Here is a 15,439-nt window from a genome sequence, read left to right as displayed (position 1 = left end):
TATTAAACATGCACTTGCACTCAAGTCTTTTGTTGATGGCATCGACTTTTCTAAATACCAACTCTCCAACATGATTGCTATGGATGGAACTGCAGTGTTTATGGGCCAAGGATCTCAAACAACAATTGATCAGAGGGGTGCCTCATCAATCAACATTCCCTCCAGTGGATACGAAAGTGCACATGTTACCTGTATTTTGGCAATTTGTCTAGATGGAAAGAAAACCCCACCTCTAATCATTAGTAAGGGCATGAAAGATAAGATTGAACGTGCTTCAGGCATTTACATTCTTGAAACCGAAAAAGCCTGGTGCACACAAGCAGTTATACGGAAGTGGGTTGATGAAATGCTGTACTTGTTTTACGAGGTGGCAAAAGAGGTCTGCTAGTCTGGGATTCAGCCAGCACTCACTGCGCTAAAGACATGAATAACTTCCTTGCACAGAGAAGAATACATCAAATAATGATTCCAGCAGGAATGACTGCCTATCTCCAGACTCTTGATATTGTAATAAAGAAGCCATTAAAGGACCATTTGCGCATGGAACTCAATGACTACATTGAAAATAGAATGGAGAGAAATCAGCGTGGAAACTTTGTAAAGCCTAGCCTGCAAGAGGTTGTGACTTGGGTGAAGAATTCATGGGATAAAAACCCTGACAGCTGTGTTGTCAATGCACTATGAGCAGGCTACATGGACAAGTAGTGCTCATTTAAGGAGAGCTCTAGTGCTAGGCATGACAGATTGGGGCCAATGGTTTTACAGGAAATGGAGTCACAAGAAACTCAGGCTGGAATTTGGGGGTTGGAGATTTATGACAATGTTCCAGAAGAAGATGACATGACTGTATTTGAATAACTTTTCCGTTATCAGGGCAACATAATGGATTGCGTCTGCTTTCAGCTGCCAGGAAGCTCTTGTCAGTTTTTTTACTTTATTGTATAAAGGTAACGTTTCATTATCAAGGGGTAATTACAAAGTAAGGCCACTAGTTCCCAGACTTTATTTTTATGACTTTCCATCATTCTTTTCTTACGGTCACTCAGAACGTGGCAGTTATTCACCTGTTTTATTCCCCTCCTCCAATAAACATGTACTGAGATTTTTTTGCACTTTCTGTTAAGCATGCAATATTGCACTGTGAAAGCCAAGGTGTAGATATTCTGAAGTTGAAATGTTTGTTGCACTGTTTATGTACAATTCTCATACAACTGTTAATGCGTTACCTAGAACTGTTGCCCAATAACGGAAAAGTACCAAATAAATGTCAATTTGTGTACATGAATAAATGTCATTTGTGTACATGAATAAATGTCAATTTGTGTACATGAATAAATTAATAAATGTAGATTGTTGTATGAGGGGGAGTAAATAAGGCATCCCCTGATCATAAACCCGAATGCGTATTTCAGCGGGGGAAAAAGTATAAGACCCGGTCTTATTTTCGGGGAAGTACTGTACTAGAAATTATTAAGAGTTTAATGGCAAGCAAAGCTTAAGGCCTTGATGATGTTACTAAAATAGGCCTACCTGAACTTACAAAAGAAATATTAAATATCTTTGGGGACCTATTAACATCAGCATGGGGACAGGACTAGTGCCAGGAGACTGGCAGACATCAAAGTTAAAGTCAACATACAAAAGCAGGGGAAACAAAACTTGTGTACACGCTAAAAAGCTTAATGTGAAATCTGAAATACAATACTGTAATCATTTGATTCTCAAAAAATGTATAGTACACACAGATACATAAATTCCATTTTCAGAGTAACATAGGAATACCAGTTGCTCTGTGTTAATATATAGTTATTGGAAAGTTACATGTAAATTAGCAAAGTCTTTCTGACTGTGCTGATTTTAAACAATTAAAATAGAAGCTAAACAGTCCCAAATTCCTAAAGGCATTTTAAAATGGATACATAACTAGCTGACAAATACAATAAAGAGCTGAAAGATTATATCTGGGAGGGGAAGACAGCAAGAGTCAAGTGGGATAAGCTGATTCTTCCAATTGAACAAGGCGGTTTGGGATTACCTGATTTGAAGGTGTATTTCAGAGCTATCCAGTTAAGGCTCCTATACATAGCACAAGCAGAAACCTATAACTCAAAGTGGAAAGAGATTATGATACAACAAGGGGAAGCTCAAGAATCAGTGAGACTGGGATTGATGCATATCCTTAAGGAGAGTAACAATAACCATGCAGAAAATTATATTCATAAAGCAGTAGAAAGAATTCTATGAAATAAGCCAACACGAAAATGAAATGGAGAAAGGAGATTCTGCCAATAGGGATGACTGCAGTTAGCGATACAGGCAATATTCAAGATGGGGCTGTAATTTATTGGAGAAAACTGGTAAAAGAACCAAGGTATTGGGAGCAAATAATTAGACACAGAAAGGTAATAGAATGGGAAGAGCCTAAGAATTTATTTGGAATGCAGGATAGAGGTTGCCTTCCCTATCAAGGACTGATAGAGTATAGGCAAAAAGAAAGAAATAGGGGAATCCTAAGCAAAAGACCAGCACTGGTAGAGATTTTAGTAGAGTCTAACATAGAAGCTGTGGTTAAAAAAGGAACAATTAGTAGGGCATACAAGATATTGTATGATAATTATAAGAATCAGGCAGAGGAGGTCAGAAAGGAACGAAAAGAGAGACTGGATAGGTAATTCACAAAAAGACAATGGGGGATATATGTATGTCTTCCAAAAATACAACAAAATCTAGAAGATTTAGGATCTTTGCTTGGAAGTGTATTTTTATGCCCCAAGGAGATTCCCCAAAATTTTTCCTCAGGTAGACAGCAATGTTGGAGGTATAATGGAGAAGGAAGAGGTAACTGGGAACATATTTTCTGGGAGTGTAATGAGTTGGCACACTTTAAAGATTCCCTGCTGACTACTCTGAGATATTTGGTGAGCAAATTGGTGTACCTATGGAAATAATTTTTTGAGTTATGATGCAGAATCAAAATTGCCTAGACATAGTAAGGCCTTCTTCGCTGAGTCTAATTGTGGTTCCTGCCAAAAAAGCAATTACTAGAAAATGGAAATCAAAGTCCAAACCAACTTTACTAGAAATAGTGAATATAGTAACAGAGATAAAACAACTGGAATTGGGATATTTAGAAAAGGGCAGGAGCAAATTACATAGGAAAAAATGAGAATTGTGGGAACAATACACGCAGAGAAAGAACAAAGCCAGGATTTTAATGAGCTATGTAATGTTTGACTGACAATGACTGGCTAGATTATAAGTGATGTATAATGTTTGCATCTACAATTATGTCAGTATGGTTTGTGTGTATAATATTTTCAACTAAAATTATGTCAGTATGGTTTGTTTTCATTTATATAAATGTATGAGTGCCTATGTAACATATGATAATCTAATAAAGATATTTCTTGTTTAAAAAAATGCATAATGGAGCTTTCCAAAATTTTTGTACCCTAAATGCTTATTACCCATGAGGTACTAGAGTGGTCTGTTCTGTGGCCCAGTTTGTTTACCATTTACAGTATGGGCATAATATAAAGTGCTTCCATCATGCAAGGTAAATGTGCAGATGCAACTAAATTGTAGCCACCGTCACCTTCAAGGAGAACATTCTACAACTACTACATACATCAAACACAATAAATTCATGTCTGAAAAAAGAATTAGCAATGAACAAAACAAATGCAAAAAATGGCATGATCTAAAGTTACTAGACAGTAAAAATGACTAGTTTATGAAAGGATGTTGTTATGTATTTGTGTGGATAACAGAATAACATTTACTGGGCATTGGAAAATATGTTATGCTATATGTTTGAACGTAAACAGAACATGTTCTAACTTACAGTTTTGGGGAGATTACTGGCAGATGAATAGGAAAACAAGAAAAATGCTTCACGCTTATCTAATGATATATAAAAATCAGTGTATACCAAGATTATATATTCCTCATTCTGAAGGAGGTATGGGCCTCCTCAAAATTGATTACATGTACAGATCTGCAGTTGCAGGACTGAATACATAGAAGCTGACCTCACCAGATCCAAACATAGTGAAAGTTTTAAAGCATGAAGAGAACAAGTCTAATATGACTTCCCTGCTTAGTTTAGCAAATGCATATCAATTTTAAGTGGGGATAGAAATCAAACCAGAAGTAGAGAAAAATCAGACAACTGAATGTGCCAAAAAAACAAAAGAAAGACTATAAGGAGAGTGATCAGGTATAAATGAAAGAAATCTAGAGAAGGCAGAAATATAGTTGCAAGTACAGAAAATTCCTGGAACATCATCATGTTGATCAGGATCTGATTCAGGAATGGCTAAGGAGAGAGAAATTTAAACCAAAAGATGAAAGGTTAATATTGGTGGCCCAAGGAAGTGGACTACATACACGGTGGTTACAAAGTCTATTGAACACATAGGAGAAACAAAGAAATGCATGCTGTATAAAACAGAACTGGAAACAGTCACACATCTTGTTGCTGGGCATGATAACACTAATATCACAGGGCCTGTATACTGAAAGGCATAATAATGTGCCAAGGCTGTTGCACTGGGGATTGTGCAAACATTACAATACTGAAGTAGCTGAGAAGCACTGGAAACATCAGCCACAAAGCATTATAGAGAATGATGATTTTTATGTCACATAGAATCCGCGGTGGTACAGCGGTAGCGTTGTTACCTCACAGCAAGAGGTTCTCCTGTTCAATTCTTGGCTGGAGTGCCTTTTGTGTGGAGTCTGCATGTCCTCCCCGTGGTCGAGTGGCCTCCGAAAGACATGCGTGAATGGGCGTGCCTTCGCTGAAGGTTGGGCATCGGGCTGGCAACTTGGCACCATAAAAAAATCAACTGCCAATCATTAGCGGACCGGAGTTCCGCTATGGCGACCCCTAAATGAGAAAAGCCGAAAAGCCAAACAACAATGATCTTTATATCACATGGGGTCACCCATTACCAACAGTCCAAAAAACTGATGCAAAAAAAAAAAACAGATATACTAGTCCATGAAAAGAAGACAAAAGTAGCATTGATCATTGAAATTGCTACACCCAATGACTAAAGTGTCTTATGTACACAGAGACACAAAGTCATAAAATACCAGGATTTGCAGGCAGAAACAAGGACAATGTGGAAGCAGGATAACCAGACAGTTCCAAAAGTAGTAGCAGCAATGGGTATGACAAAAATGAATGTATAGTCTTATTTAGGTATGTTACTGAGATATGTAAATCCATATGAATTGCAGAAGGAATCAGCTCTGGGCACATTGTGGGTGCTGCGAAGAGCACTTTTGGCTAACATCAAAGATTGAAAAATACTAATTTCACAAACTAAGATCATAATTTGACTTAGGAATGGGGTGCATTCCAGTCATGGTATTAGAAACCCAAAAGACTTAGACAAATTAAACTGAGAGAAAACATTAGTACTCATTTAAGCTATAGTAAACCAAGAACACCCAAAGTACTAGTGTCTTAAGTACATTTGAATATGGGCCAACAATTTGGCATCACTATAAAGGAAAATGGAAAAGCAGATGGAATAACACCCAGGGGAGATTCACTAAAAGATCAAGTAACCTGAAACAATGATCTGTAGTGAATACTTAACAACAATAGACCAGACAGTTTCTGTTACATAAGACAAAGGGTAGGACTTTACTGCAAACTTAAAGCTAGCACAGATGCTAAATTAAGGAATTAGTTGAGATTAGCTGAAGTTGAAGACAGCAATAATAGGAGATTATGAAGTCACATCAGGTAGCAGAGGTTTACAAACATTAACTGGACGATAAGATGGGTCACTGAGAATGGTTAAAGAATGGGACTGACTCTAGTGAACTGTAAAACCACAGACACTTTCAAAACATCTCTAGACAAATGTTTGTAAAGCCAGACATATGGTCTAGAAGTACAGAGTACAGGACTCTTTCACAGCATATTCGCTTTGATTTTATGTTTATGATCTTATATTAGTTTAAACCCAACATAAGAGGTTACACAAACTGCATTCTTACAGTTGAGGGCTACCTTCCTTCTGAGATTAACTGAGACTGTCTTGGTAGAATGTTTTTACCAAGGCATCCGGAGTGTTGGTGACAGTCTCTAGAACATCTGATTTTTCTATTATCTTTGGAGATTTTTCTCCAGGCAAACTATTTCCCTTCCACATTGCAGAAACATGGTAGTTGGCTAACCACTCTAAACTGTTCATACATTTGCATTCACCTTTTCTGAGTGGATTTGGTTGTAGAATAAAAGCTTCCATGAAGGATCAGGACATACTTATGTGATTAGCAAGCAACACCTTTCTGCAAAATGCCAGATGTTTAAGAGCATCTTTCCTTTCCCCATATAGTATTCATATTTTGAAGAACTGTAAAACAGTTAAGGCAAATAAAGAAAAAGAAAAAAAAAACATGAAATCTGAAACAGATATAAGGCCACCTTACTTGGGAATACAACTGTCATTTTCTACTGGACACCATCCAAATATTTCACAACTCCTTGTCTTTGCATCATATTGTATACACCTCCCAGTCCTGTATCCTAGTAAGGAGAAAAATATAAACTTAAAATCAGGGTATTCTAGTAAAAAAAAATCATTGCTACATGAGATAAAGAACAGGTAAAAGAATATCCTATTAGGCCTGCTGCAAAACACTAAGACCAAGACTTTTATAACTACGTAGAATTGTGTCATTGTACTTAGTAATATGTATTATTTCACTGGCTGCTCTCTAGTTCTTTGAGAAAAAAACTGTTTTAATAGCCTACACAGTTTATGACTACTTAAGTTACAGATCTGATTTCTGTCACAAAGTTGCTAAACAGTTACACGATTATAAAAGCTAGTCATCTTTTACACTGGAGAAGTAGCAGAATCCCAGTGTAAAGTACCCACAGTAGTTAGGGCCTTAGGCATTTATAGATATTCATATAGTTGCCCAGACATCTAACAGACTTGAAACAAATAGTAACTCAGTACAGTTTAGCAGCATAACTTGCAAATAAATTTTGGTAAACTTTCTTTAAGGTAACACTTCATGTCTCTCAGGTATTTACTGCAGAGAGAAATCTTAATTTATTGATTCAGAAGAAATGCACTCCTTGACATAATATGAATATTTTATTAGGCTTAGGCTTTTTAATGGAAAATACTGTATTTTGTGGACACTAAATTAAAATGTTTACACAAAAATGTTGTACTTTCCAAAGGTTCCTAAACTTCTGTCTCTGTGTTGATAAAGTCTTCAGGAAATTTTTACTGACCACTGAAGCTGTGAGTGTCATTGCTGTTTATTATTAAAAAGCTGTACAAACTGATTGCTGTAGTACTTGTCGGGATTATCATTTAATGTCATGAGGTGCTGGTGCAGTTGTCTGTTGTTGAGGTATAAGGCGGATTATTTAAAGCTGTGATTTTCTTTCAGAAGGGATAATGTGGTAATTTCACAATTCTAAGGCATGGAAGATGGAAAAGGTGGGAGACAGGACAGATGTACAGGTTGTAGAGTTGTATGGCTTAGAGATTTGGGGGTAAAGGAAAGTACAGTTGTGTACCTACCATAAATGTAGATGTTTGAGTGTGTTCACTGTTGCAGTCATTACACTTGGGTTATCCTGCTGGCAGGCTACCCGCAGTCGGCCAGAATTCCAAAGTCTAGGTCTGGCGTCGGTTGCTGTCGCCTCTTCCCTGACGTCAGTGCACCAGGGGTATAAAAGATGCACCCGACTCCATTTTCTTCAGTTTTTTTTGTCCCAGATGTCAGGTGCCCCCAAATAGGTAGGCTGAAAAAACTATGCCAAAAAGCATGCATGTACTGAAATAAACATTTCCTTCATCTACAAGCAAATACACCACATAGGTTGTATAGAATTGAGAAGTACAGTAAAGTCCCAGCAAAGAAAGGGGGGATGGTGAGTGGGTAACCTGGACTGCAACAGTGAATACACTCGAACATCTACATTTATGGTAGGTACACAACTGTACTATGTTCATCGTGTTTCACTGTTGCAGTCATTACACTTGGGTTGAATCCCAAAGCTGAGGTTGGGTGGCTGGGCCTAAATAGGATTAGGAGAGGCTACCAGGCCCTGCAGAACTGCAGTGGCAAAGCCTGCTCTGGATTTAGAGTAGAGAGGTAAGTGGTAGTGCTTGGTGAAAGTGTGCACTGAACTCCAGGTTGCAGTCTCTAAAATGTCTTTGGTTGGTACTCCTCTGAGGAAGGCTGCTGAAGTGGCTGCTGCTCTGGTAGAATGTGGCCTAATGCCCTTAGACACTGACTTGCCATGTTGTGAATAGCAGAAGCGAATGCAGTGCCCTATCCATTTTGAAATAGTCTGCTTTGAGATAGGCTTTCCTTGTGATCCTGCGGCATAAGCTACAAACAGTTGCTCAGTTTCTCTGAAAGCTTTTGTTTTGTCCAAGTAGAATCGTAGCTGTCTGTGTATGTCCAAAGCATGCAGAAGTCTATCCCCTTTATTCTGGGGATTTGGATAGAATGTTGGCAAATGAATGGTTTGGTTAAGAGCCACACTGGATACTACCTTTGGCATAACTGTTGGGTTTGTCCTTAGAGAGACCCTGTCCTGATGAAAAATGATGAAAAGTTCCACTGCCATTAATGCCTGTAACTCTGAGACTCTTATTGCTGAAGTTATTGCTAGGAGCAGAGCAGTTTTCCATGATAAGAATTTTATATCAGCTGTACTGGCTGGCTCTAAAGGAGGCAGTGTGAGCTTTTCTAAAACAAAGTTGAGGTCCCAAGTAGGTATTGGTGCTCTCCTTGGGGGTCTTATGTTTTTTGCCCCTCTGAGGTACTGTCTTAGTAGTGGATGAGAGAAAATATGAGGTTCCGTATTGTAATGAGCTGAAATGGCAGAGGCATGGATCTTAATTGATGAGAAGGTAGGCCTTTGTCCAGCATTTCAGTTAGGCATTGTAAAATCTGAGGTATATTTGGAACAAGTGGTTTGAGTCCTTGTGCCTGGTTCCAAGCACAGAATTTATTCCATTTGTCTGCATAAGATTTCCTAGTGCTGGGCCTCCTGGCTTCTAAAATGACATCCATAACAGCTTTAGAGAGAGGTGTGGTCTGAGTGGCTATATTATCTGCCATGCAGCCAGAGTTAAGGTTCTGAGTTGACTGTGCAGAATATGATTGTTTTGTTGAGTCAGAAGATGAGGAATTTGAGGTAAAGGCCAGGCTGGGCCTTGAGACAAGCTCTTTAGGATTGGGTACCAGTGCTGGCGTGGCCAGTCTGGGGCAATCAGGATCATTTTTGGCTTCTCGTCTGACTTTTAGGAGCACCTTGGGAAGAAGAGGTAGTGGAGGAAAGGCATAAACTGTCAGGGTTTTCCAGCTGAATGATAGAGCATCCACTTTCCATGCTTGTGAGTGATAAGTTCTTGTACAGAATCTCTGTAGTTGGCAGTTGTGAGGGGAGGCAAAAAGATATATGTCCCCATTTCCTTGTTATCATGCTGAAGACCTGTGGATTTAGTTTCCATTCGTGAGGATCCATGAGATTTCTGCTTAGTTCATCTGCCAGTGTATTTTTCGTTCCTGGCAGGAATTGTGCCTGCAGATGTACTTGATAGGTCAGTGCTGTGCTCCACAAAGTCATGGCTTGCCTGCAGAGGGGGAAGGAATGTGTGCCCCCTTGCTTGTTTATGTACCACATAACTGTGGTATTGTCCTTCTTTAGTAATAGTTGTCCTGGATGTAGTAGATCCTTGAAGGCTGTCAGGGCATTCTGTACAGCTAGCATCTCTTTTTGATTGATGTGAAGATGCATTTGTTCCTTGGGCCATGTGCCCTGAATACATTTTCCTGCCATATGTGCCCCACAGGCATAATTCGATGAATCCGTTGTTATTGTCTGCCTAGCTGTGGGTAAGGCGAAAGGCTGTCCCTTGTTGTGCTGACAGGCCAGTGCCCACCATCGAAACTCCTGCTGCAGGCAGAGAATTAGAGTTATTATTGTTTCCAGGCTGTGGCAAAGTTGAGTCCAAACACTTTTTAGATACCATTGTAGTTTCCTCGTATGCAGTCTTGCATATGGAATTAGTAGAATGCAGGATGCCATGAAGCCCAGGGCCTGCAGAAGTTGTCTTGCAGGGAGCTGGGTCTTTGTTGCCATCATGTGAAAGTAATGAGTCAGTTGCCTTTGTTTGTCTGATGTGAGATAAGCCATCTGGGCAGTTGTATTTAAGCTTGCACCCAGGAATATTATCTCTTGAGAGGGCACTAGTTTTGATTTATTTTCATTTACTGTGTACCCTAGGCAAATTAGTAATCTTTTAACAAATGCCAGATGCTTTAGAAGAGTGTCCTTGCTCTCTGCTTGAATAAGGCAGTTGTCCAAGTAGGGATATATTTGAATTCCTTTTTGTCTGCAAAATGCAATTACTGGTGCCAGGCATTTTGTGAAGACCCTGGGCACAGTAGATAAGCCAAAGGGCAGTGCAGAGAATTGGTAATGCATTGAGCCAGCTATGAATCTGATGTATCTTCTGCATGATTGTCTGATTGGGACATGCAGTTATGCCTCCTTGAGGTCCAAAGTAACTAGCCAAGCCTTCTTGCCCAGCATGGGTAGAAGTTGCTGCAGTGTTAACATTTTGAATTTTGGAACATCCAGGAAAGTATTTAGGATTGACAGGTCCAGTATTGGTCTCCAGGCTTTGTCCTTTCCGGGTACCAGGAAAAGTCTTGAGTAAAATCCTTGTCCCTGTTCTTGCTGTGGTACTCTTTGAATAGCTTTCATGTTCATGAGAGCAGAAATTTGTTTTTGTGCCTCAGCTCATTAGTTTTGTGGCAGGTCCGCCATACCTTTTGATTTTGGAAGGGTATGAAAGTGGAACCTGTAACCCTGAGAAACAATATTCAGTACCCATTTGTCCTGGGTGATCATGAGCCAGTTTTGTGAGAAAAATGCTAGCTTTCATCCTAAGGGTGCTGCCAAAAGGTAAGTGCTTGGCATTTGTAGAGGGAAGTCATTGAGACTGTTTCCTATAAGGTTGTGATTTGTCTTCTCCTCCTTTGGGGGTTGAAGCACCCCATTGTTTAGGTCTGTATGAGCCTTGGGGCAGAGATCTGCCTTTTGGGCATCTGTATCTGCCTCTTTGTGGCCTGTCTGACACTGGAAAGGACCAATTTTTTGAAGGCCAGTTTCTGCTAAACCTAGGTGGTTGAACCTGTAAGAAATCCTTTACTGTCTGCATTGATTTTGCTTTATCCTCCATTTTCTTTAACACCTCTTCTGCCTTAACACCAAACAAAGTATCATGCTGTAGTGGAGCATCCAATAATTTTACTTTAACATGTTCAAGTAAACTTTGTTCTTTTAACCAAGCATGCCTTCGAATGACAGAGCCTGTAACTGTGGCTCTACAAGAAGCCTCTAATGAATCAAAACCACATTGCAGAGTATGCTTTCCCACTTGTTCAGCTGCATGCAATAAATCCTGCATTTCCTTATTATCAGAACATTCTGAGTTTGTAAGCATTTTCTGTTTTAACAAAGACATGAGGTACTGTTGATATTTAAGCATGTGAAACTGGCAGTTTAAAGCCCTTACAGCTAAAGTAGCAGAAGTGTAAACTTTTTTCCTTCATCTATCCAGAGGTCTAGAATCCCTATCAGAGGGGACAGGGTTTTTTGCAGTGGAAGCCTTAACCCCTTTGGGACCCTGAGAAATTGTTTCTGGTTTTTATAAAGAAATTTATGAGAGTCTGGGACCCTGTAGTACCTGTCTGGCTTGACTGGTGCAGGGGGTAAAGAATCAGGAGACAGACTGGATTCAGAGAAAACATCATCAACAATATCAAGCACAGGGGGGATAGCCAGGGGCCTGTGCTGAGGCAATAAAAGAAAGTCTCTGAGCCTTTTCTTGGATTCTGAATAATCCTGGCTCTCCCAATGGAAATGCTCCCTCATGGTGTGCAAGGTTTCCCCAAAAGAATAATCCTCAGGCGGAGAGGCTGAAGGTATAGATTCCTCAGTATCAGAGTCCTCATAGGGAGGGAGAGAATATCCCTGATCTGAAGAGGAATCAGAGGAAATAGAAACCAGGTCAGAGGAGGCATAGTCAGTGTCTTGCCTAGGCCTTTTATCAGGAGGGGGATGGGAATCCCTGATCAAAGTAATTAGGTCCTTGGCCATTTTAAGCATCTGTTTCTTAGGCATGGATGACTGTCCAGGATAATGCTGTACTTGTTTCCTTGTCTGTAATGGTGTTTTTGACTTTGCCTTGGCTCCTGTAGTGGACTTAATAGTAAGCTGTGAAGGTCTGAAAACACCCTCAGAAACCGATGCCTGCTCAGCATCTCCAGACCCATCTGAGGGAATAGTTTCCGCAGGCCCAATACCTTGAGTTTCCAGAGGCTTAGGTGTCTCCACATGGGAGTCGGATATGGCCTGTGGCTCTGAGGTAGCAGGTGTCAGGGGCTGCCAAAGCGCCTCACTGAGAACTGGTGAACCAGCGACTGGCCTAGAAGAGGCTTCGTCGTCGGTTTTAGACCTTGGATGCCTGTCCTTTTCCTTGTCTTTGTGTATTTTATGAATTCCAGTCGTCGGTTGTTCAGACGGCATTATGTAGTTAAACCTTCGGCCAAAGTAATGTAAAGCAAAATCAAACCAATGCTTAATAGTGCGTTTGTTGAATCTAGCACAAAACTGACAACTAATGACGTCATGGTCAGGGGCCTAGGCAAGGAATACAGTAAGAGTGAAAGTCCTTATGAGGTATTTGCTTCCCACAAGAAATACAATTGTTAACTTTTACTGACATCGGTTTGGAGCAAGAAAAAGTTTCTCCAACAGGGTACTTAGCTTTATTGAAGACTTCGGTTCTGAAATTCGATTTTGAAAATCTCAGGAGTCGGCCAACCAGCACTTGCGAACTGCTTTTGCTTCGGGCACCGTGCGGCAAGAAAGACTGAAGAAAATGGCGTCGGCTGCATCTTTTATACCCCTGGTGCACTGACGTCAGGGAAGAAGCGACCTAAACTTTGGAATTCTGGCCGACTGCAGGTAGCCTGCCAGCAGGATAACCCGAGTGTAATGACTGCAACAGTGAAACACGATGAACATCACAGGATATACTGTCTAAACAATTGGAAAGGAAGATCTGTCAGATAAGGGAGATGTTATAGGCACAAATAAGAATTTAGTGGGAAAAGGTGATCATTGAGTGAATTTCGAGTAATATCAGTAAAATGGCAAGAGTTTTAAATTGCTGGGTCAGAAAGGGTCATGGTGAGTTGAAAGAAAAGAAGGATAAGGTTAGTATGTAGTGAAGATTATAGATAGAGATAGTGGCAAAGTCTCATATGTATAGGAGGCAAGGTGATAAGGAGGACGGAAAACACATTTGGGAGCAGTTGTTAGAAAGAATAAGAGAGGTGAGATGTTACAGAAGGGAAAAGAATGCAGTTATGAGAAACTTGATTGGAGGTAGCGTGGTAAGGAAGATAAAGGGATGTGATCAATAGAAATATGTCATTAGGGAGCTGTTGAATAAGGAAGAGATGAGGGGTAAGAGAAACAGAGATGAAAGAAAAATGAAGGAAAATATGGTGATATAGGGAATGTCACATTAGTTTTAGTCAGGGGTCAGTCAAGGATGCTTGTAAGGATTGATCAAGCAGGTAATAGATAATACATGAGAAGAAGTGGTGGTGTAAGTGTGAATGAGTTTCAGTAAAAGTAAATGATGATACAGATAGTGAGATGATGGATGATGTTTTTTTTGTTGTTGGAGTAGAATGGCTGATAGAAGGGGAGATGTTAGAAACATTCAGAAATTAGAATGTGGGTGTTGAAGAATGAAGAAAAGTAGGGCTGAGGTGATAATAAAAACAATTTTGGAAAGAGAATTACGTATTGCTGGTCAGGGGCTATTGCTAGAGGAATTAGGTAAGATGGTACCTGAGAGAAAAAAATGAGTTTAGTGTAGGTGGAATTAGTTCCGGGTCTAATATCAGCTAGAACAAGACAAGTGATATGGTGATAAACAGGGACTAACATTCTCTATTATGAATACTGAATGCTCTAAAATGACTACAAAAAAATACTTTATTCAGTTTAGCAGACTTGCTTTGTTAATATATTTTCTGAATTGCTATACTTTACTTTCTTTAGCTTTTCATATTTATTAGAATGCCTTTTGTTGAAATTGGCTTTATGGCTGTGTCTCTCTGTGGTTCGGTCACATTCCTCGACCACTCAGCTCTCACCTACATCCACTGGGAAACAATCTTTATAGCAATAACCCATGGCTTGGTGTGGGTAATGCTGGATTTCCCCATGGTTGGTATGGTTTGGTCATGAGGGCGAAGCCTGAGCGACCAAATAAAGCCAACCATGGGTGACTCTAACATTACACATACCCTAACATGGGTTACTGCTATTATACAATGACGTTATTTAAGAAAAAATACTTACTTATTTAAATAATGTCTTTGTATAATGGAGCTGTGATATTCTTCCGCAGATTCTGCCCTTTGATGATGTACTGCACATGTGTATGGGACTTACATTCCCAGGCTTACACAGTACATCACTCCTTTATAAAGCAAGCAATGCAGAAATGACAATCTCCATTGCTATATTTAAAAAAAAAAAAAAAAACAAGAACACCAAATAAGCTTATAAAAAAACCCAGCTAACAAAGATACACTTCTACAGGCATACACATCACTCAAAACAGTAAAGCAGCCAGTACAAACCAAGTGGCAATATGTATATACACACACACACACACACACACACACACACACACACACACACACACACACACACACACACACAAATAATGTGTGCATTGGGTAATTCCAAGTTCACTTGCTGTGAGGAAGCCACACTGAACAGAGAAGGTACTTTGTGTTAACTCACCAGAGAGACTACACCACATATGTCAGGCCTTGATGAGAGGTAGCATGGATTATTTACTTTCCATTTATGTCAGTAAAGTCAGTTTTGGTGCTGATTCAAGCCTCAAATTCACAACGTGCTGTTACATCCATAGTATTTTCTCTCTAAATAAGCATCCCAATAAAGCGTTGCTTATCTCCAATGTGTTTTTCTTAAATGAAAAAGGCACTTCCATCTCCCTCGAGCTTTCAGCCTAACTGTTCAGACTTACAATGTTCTCTCCACACTAAAATAACCTCTCACTGTGAAATTTCACTATACATCACTTGACAAGTATAAATAAAATAAAAACACAAACTGCAACTTCCAAGCAGTCTTTAAAAAAACTTTATTAAAGCAATCTTAGCACTTTCATCCAGACATAATTAAGGACTTCATCAGAGATATGAATCATCTGATGAAGTCCATAATTATGTTCAGATGAAAGCACTCAGACTTCCTTAATAAGGGTTTTTTACAGACTGGAAGACGAATTTTGTGTTTTTATTTTATTTA

At 39.5% G+C, this 15,439-nt stretch overlaps 1 protein-coding gene across 3 annotated transcripts in view; it reads right to left on the bottom strand.

Moving 5' to 3' along the window:
- The window catches only part of P2RX1 (purinergic receptor P2X 1), an 834,383-nt gene that overhangs the window by 447,037 nt on the left and 371,907 nt on the right, over positions 1–15,439 (bottom strand). For all 3 annotated transcript variants that reach the window (XM_044082908.1, XM_044082906.1, XM_044082907.1), the window contains one exon: positions 6,454–6,550. In XM_044082908.1, the coding sequence (XP_043938843.1) occupies positions 6,454–6,550 (97 nt within the window). The remainder of the gene's footprint in view (positions 1–6,453; positions 6,551–15,439) is intronic.

This window comes from Protopterus annectens, chromosome 9.part0 (genome assembly GCF_019279795.1).
Source record: "Protopterus annectens isolate FY-2018-M chromosome 9.part0, PAN1.0, whole genome shotgun sequence".
Classification (NCBI taxonomy): domain Eukaryota; kingdom Metazoa; phylum Chordata; order Ceratodontiformes; family Protopteridae; genus Protopterus; species Protopterus annectens.
This window is presented reverse-complemented; position numbering and strand designations above follow the sequence as displayed.